This window comes from Opisthorchis viverrini (genome assembly GCF_000715545.1).
Source record: "Opisthorchis viverrini unplaced genomic scaffold opera_v5_96, whole genome shotgun sequence".
NCBI lineage: Eukaryota > Metazoa > Platyhelminthes > Trematoda > Opisthorchiida > Opisthorchiidae > Opisthorchis > Opisthorchis viverrini.
The window spans coordinates 251800-258113 of NW_008751749.1; the positions used below are offsets into that span (position 1 = coordinate 251800).

General features: G+C 43.6%; 1 protein-coding gene across 1 annotated transcript in view; it reads left to right on the top strand.

The window, feature by feature from the left end:
* Positions 1-6314, top strand: part of T265_05121 (hypothetical protein) — a gene marked incomplete at both ends in the record, with an annotated part of 74014 nt that overhangs the window by 48265 nt on the left and 19435 nt on the right. The window contains 2 exons of the mRNA XM_009170045.1: positions 4072-4337; positions 6016-6204. Coding sequence (XP_009168309.1) covers positions 4072-4337; positions 6016-6204 — 455 coding nt within the window. The remainder of the gene's footprint in view (positions 1-4071; positions 4338-6015; positions 6205-6314) is intronic.

A 6314-nucleotide genomic window follows, 5' to 3' on the forward strand; every position in this document is an offset into this window, starting at 1 on the left:
GGGGGGAAACCGGATACGAACCATTCCTATCTGATCAAACTGACACGAATATGTCCAATCAGTTGTGCACTATGCTTTTTCAAGCTCCTCAGTTAACCTTGACACAAAAGCTAATATGAGCCAATAAACCATACGGCAATTGCTGCAGATAGCTCATTTGTCTACTCTGCTAAAACTGACACATCAGTGACTGGACGTTCTGAAAACACGAAAGGCAAGTGGAAATTCAGAGCATCGAGATAATTGTTCACTGACTTTGTTGTTCTTGGTCTGGCAATAGTTGTTTTGTCAACGGAGTTCCAGAGACAGCAGCTCTTTTGATTTTAGAATTTTCCAGATTTAAGCTCTCCTTGTAACTTTTTAGACTAGTTTTTGGTCTATTGTCCGACTCGGCTGTCTGAAGACCCACCGGAAGACTGCAGCTGTGTCGGGTGGACAGCTATGATCCAAAACAAAGTACATTATGAACTAATAGTACATGATCGGTAACGTCAGGCAGCAGCATAATTCTGGTGGACAATACGTCCGATGTCACAGTGAGCACATAGAGAATGAGAGTGCGAGTGCTTGAGGGCGCACGGTTTACTGCCTGCTAGCTCTCAATCAATAGGAGGATATCTTTGTGGGGACCACACAGAGTCTGAGTCAGTGAACCAGTCTATTTGGAAGGTTTATTTAACAAGTCAGCGTATGATTATCTCCCCAAGCCGTTTTGTTCTTTCTGGGTTGTTCGAATTCAACGAAAGGGACGTCAAGTGCAAGGTCACGTTCTACGGCGGCACTGAACGATATATCTACGCACCATGGTCTAATGCGGTTGGCTTGACGTGTATACATACATTACATCTCTCAGCTTAATCCGAAAAAAGTTCATCACGGATGCCTGGTTGGCCGCTGCCTTCGGATTCACTCTAATCAAACACACTCGCACATCCTTGAAGTTATCTGGAACATTGTGTCGTATTCCATAGTTCTATACATGTTGATGGCAGCCATGAACCACCTAAGCCTGAGACTTATCGGCATTTGCCTGACTCTCATAACAGGTCAGACGAACTCGTGGAATTGCATGCAATCGTGGCCGTCACTCTTAATCTCATAGGCTTATGGTCCATGACCCAGCAAGGCAGGTGAAGGACAGGCAAGGGAACCGCAGTACTGGTCGGTTGATACGCTCGTCTGCCTAATACGAGATGTCACTTGCTGGGCAGAGGCAGTCTGGTGGGCGAGTGAGCGTGTGTAAGCAGAGCTCGGCAATCACTACATTGGCTTGGAGGCTTCCACAGTCCGTCCTTCAAGACCCATTTGGGACAAAGGGATTGTCCCATTAACAGTGGCTCTCTGTCATAGTTAAGTGTGTATGACTTCAACCGCCATCAGAATGTGGTAGCACTCTCTAAATCCAACCCGGATGGACGTTTTGGCTATCCACTGGTTTCTCATATGTGTGACTGAGACGTTCACCAGGATGCGAGCAAGGTGTCAATGCATACTCAGCGCTATCTAGTCCTATCATCTGGTTTACAGTGAATGCTTAATTATGTGTGCCCTGGCCGCAAGAGTTAAAAAATCAATGACGGTGTTTGTATATTACTGAATGTTGGTAGAATCGATCGGTTTTGTATCTGTCCGGCATAAAGCTATACTCTCGACTGAGTCAAGCTAAGCAAAAAAAGAGCTCGTTAGTATCGCAGATTAGTAGTGTCAGCGTTGCTTTGGACACTATTGGATTTCGCCTAACTGCCTGCTAGTAATACCGGGAAAACGACGGAGGTTCTTCTGGGGAAGTCAACCAGCCAACTTGGAAACTTGGGGAGCCATTGGGATTATTTTTTTGAAAGAGCACGAAAAAAGACCGGGAAATTGCCCCGTGAAGATTACTGTTTACTCTGGAGGAAAATACTATACACCGTTTGATAGTTCACCTAATGTTACTTGTTGAAATACACGCAAGTGTTGAGTACCAATGTTTGCACCGTGACTGTGGTCGTCATCAACATTGACACCAGCACCAGTTTGATCACGTTTTAACAAACATGAGTTCTCCAAATATTTCCTTCAACAATACGAAAATTTTAATGTTGCAGGTGAAAAACGATCGTGACACAACAGAAGATATGGTTGAAGTTCATAAGGGTTTTTAAGTAGGTTTTTAGGTGGCTAAATTACCATGAATTTAAGCCATACTAGACGGAAGTCATCTGCAAAAGCAACTGAATTAGTTTTCATGAAGGGAACTACTCACAAGGTTGCTGAAATCTCTTCGACCGCCCACAACCGGTTTCGCCCTTCTTGGGGCTCATCAGGTAGGCGCAGTCCCCGAGTTTCCATCAACTTTATGTTCTACTTGAACCCAAATTGGACTGTTTTCGAGAAATACGCTCATTTGCAAATCAATTTGAACTAGTGTTTATACGTGTTTTCCCGTATGTTTGGGGGTCAAGGAGCACACTGACTAATGCAACAATGAGCAAAAATGCAATGTTCCAAACCAACTTTTGGGATGATTAGTAGGCCCACACGGTTTCAGATTTTTCACCAGTTCGTTTCGAAGGCAGACGCTTTCGATGCCTAGCTGCTGAGGCTGAGTATTGGCCGGGTCACCCAAGCCTAAACAAGAGCAGTCAAGATGCGGGTTCGAACCACGGACCTCCCGGTCAGTGAGTTCACGCCTTGACCAGTGAACCATCTCGGGCTTCCAGTAGTCTTAACAACAATGCTGCCCAGGGCGTCAAAAACAGTAGATCACTTCCTAGTACATTTTGCGCATCAAATATGCAAGTGGTTTGTTGGCAGATTCTGAAATTCCATCGCTTATCGGCTTCGGAGAAGAGAGCGGTGCCTGAGAGTAGAGCGATGATGATGTATACAAACGATTGTGACAATCATTGTAACAATCAAGTAGAACACAAGGTTGGTGACAACTCGGGGACTTTGCCTACCTGATTAGCCCAAAGAAGGGCAGAACCGGTTGTGGGCTGTCGAAGAATTTTCAGCAACCTTGTGAGCAGTGCACCACTTCTGTACATATATTGCGATATCCTGAATATCGTAGCAACTGGAACATGAGGCGGAGACAGGAGACATCACAAACGAGATATTCAGTTGGGTTCCAGGTGAGTCCCTCGCAAAACCAGATTAGTTTGCAAATGAGTGTGGTTCGCTAATAACCCATTCCTGATCAAACGACAATGCCTGGAGCCAATACTTTTCTGCTAGCGTAATTGCAATTACTAGGAGACCTAACTGATGGGCTCTGGGATCGTGCTATTAGTGATATTCATGTGAACGCCTTGAAACCTAGCACCACTTCACAAGCTGCGTTTTCGATTGTATTTCTTTGTCAGGAAACCTGCTTTGTCGTAACACGATTGGTGCGTGATTTACACAATCTTTTCCAATACGTATTACTTGTTTGGTATAGACTTTGAGCAGTTTGAATGACCATATTTGAAAAAAACAATTGCGCAATTGGTTTCCAACGAAAAGTGCATGTGTTTGTACTCCTAGGTACTGTGACGACTACAAAAGACTCGGAGTCAGTTGAACTTCTCACGAACTGTTTTCAAGATGTCCGGCACGACCGTGAGATTTATCGAGCACAAACGATGCTGGTAACGTGGCAAAATACGATGAAGAAAGTCCTGTTCCTTCCACGAGGTTTGTTACATTCTTGTTAGTGTTTCTTTTACCTGTGTCTTCAGTTTCTTTGATATAGTTGGCCAAACGATAAGAGTGTATTACAACTTTCTTCAAGGAATAACCAAATTAGATTAAAAAACGCTGGTTCACTGACCGGGCAGTTCACTTCGAAATCTATCAGTTCCTGATAAAGAACTTCATTCAACTTTGATTACTAATAAAAGAAGTGATTTCCTAAGTAAATATGAACAGCAGCATATTCATACCAACATGTCACAAAATATTCGTAAGCCGCATACGAATTTGCGACCCAGCCTCATGCGCATACTAACTGCACGTGCACCCTATTCTGCGAGTACACTGCGATACTTCATTTGATTCTTTTGTTCTGTCAGTCCAATATCATCGATCTTGTTCCCCTCATTACAGGACAAGTGAAGGAATTGCGTACCGTCACCCAACCACTGGAGATATTCGGACTGCTATGGAAGATAAGCCCTGCCGCACATCTGGATCGATTTCTAAATGACTTCGAAAAACCAACATCAGCCGAGTTTGAAGTCAAATTCCAAGAACTGCAAGAATTGGGATCCAAACTGGACAGACTATTCTGCTTGTATATTGTCGGTCCGTTGGAAGTTCACACGGAAAATTTCCGTCTTAGTGTACAGAAGCTACTGACGGAGCATAAAAACGTACATTTTCATTGATCGTCTTCATTCACTCTTTTCCGATAGGAAACCGCTAATGGTTACTCGACTTTCATAATAGTACTATAGTGAAGAGATTTTTTAGATTTGTTGTTGTCCTCCCATTTTGAGTTGCGTAAATCTCATTCGAAATCATCACAATGCCTTGATAAAAGCTCAGTGATGTGCCAAAATGTCAACCATACGAAATAAATGATAAATAAGACAAGTTCAGAAGAACAGTGCCCTGTGCATTCCATACCGATGAAACTCCACATAACTATCTCTACCAAGAAATTCACGAGCGAGATTCCATGACTTTCTTCTGTGATTTGCTGAACGGTTGTGCAACACTGTATCGGTCCTTGGCTCCCTGCTCCACCCACTATGGTAAATCAAAAGGTACGCTAGCTTCAGACAGCCCTTTGTGGAAACAAAGAAGATTATTACAACTGTATCTACTGGGTAATCACCGAATCTTCCAGAAGGTCGTGCTAAAATCTCCACGAGGGGGCGAGAAGCGCCAACCTAAAGATGCTCGATCCAGATTGGTCGGCATTTTGACCAATGGGAGCATGCATTCGTTTGGTTCGTAGTCTGCACGTGACACATCCATCCAATTGGCGTGCTGTTTGTTTATTAGGTGGCGGCTGGCCACCGGACAATTTCCAGTAGATTTTCCCAGATAATCTAGTTTTGTACATCCGATTAATATTATTTAGCAATCTAGTTCTGCTGCACAATGAAACATTAGCGCGCACATTGCTCCCCTCGTCACACATCCCACTTGGGACCTACCGGGATTCCGCCTTTTGGAAGATTTTCTTCGAAAAAAAACGTAATTTCAACCAAACATTCGGCTATTAATGTGTTTGAGGAGCTTGGTAGATTGCCAAAGTTTCATTACCAATGAAAGTGACATTGTCGTTGAGGAGTTGAGTGGCTAAATCCCTCCTCTTCTGCCTGTGCTTATATAGTATCTAAACGGAATCTAAGGCTTCTAAAGTAACTGGCTGGTGCCAAGGTAGTTTTCACGTAATTTGATTGGTCAGCGTGGAGTCTGACTCGCGTCATTTTTTTATCATTTCCTTATATCTGTTTGGTTTGAACCAACCAGAGCCACCTCGAGACCGACCAGTCAACTTGGAGCCATTAGTCATTGTTTAGAAAATATCTAAGCACATACAGAACAGGGGGAGTTCAGCCACTCGACGCTTGTTGGTGATGAAATATCTTCGCGATCCAGCTGTCATGTTAGCTAAACAAACCAGCAACGAAGCAGCTCACCCGAGTTTCCTCTTTTCCACAAAATCACTAACTAGAAATGTCTCATCACAACTCAAATGGGCATAGATGCGAAGAACGACCAAATGTGATTTTAGTGATATAGCCGAAGTAGAATATGACCTGACTACGATGGGATGAAAAAGATACCTAATGTTTAGGCATCACTACATCAATTACGGTTACTGAGGTTGTGATACGCACTTTTAAGTGTTTATACTGGGCGAGAAGTTGGTTTAGTGGTAGCAGCTCTCGCCTGGTCAAACGCCATTTCCGGCGCCGAGTTAAATTCATTCTTCAGTTTAATTGTTCCTAGGAGAAAGGTGCCTTAACTCTGTTTTGTTTACTAACCGTGACCCGCTAACACAATCCCAACTGTTCTTAATCCATTCTAACCTAGATATTCGTACAGAAGTTTGTCGAACTGTTTATTGCACCAATTCAGCCGGTTGTAAGTCTCCTAGATGAATTTGACCGCACAATTTCTCGGAACATCACCAACTTCGACGACATATTTTGCGCGGTGGAGGCACTGAAGAAATTCCGGAGTCAGGAGATCTCCATGGACATGACTTTGCTCAAGGCTGAGGTACGTTGGTCAAACTTATTCACACGCCCTCCCCCCTCCGTTGATATGCGTCTACCTCGTCATAAGTTCCCATAAATAGAAACCAGATCACTCAAACATTTGCCAGCCAC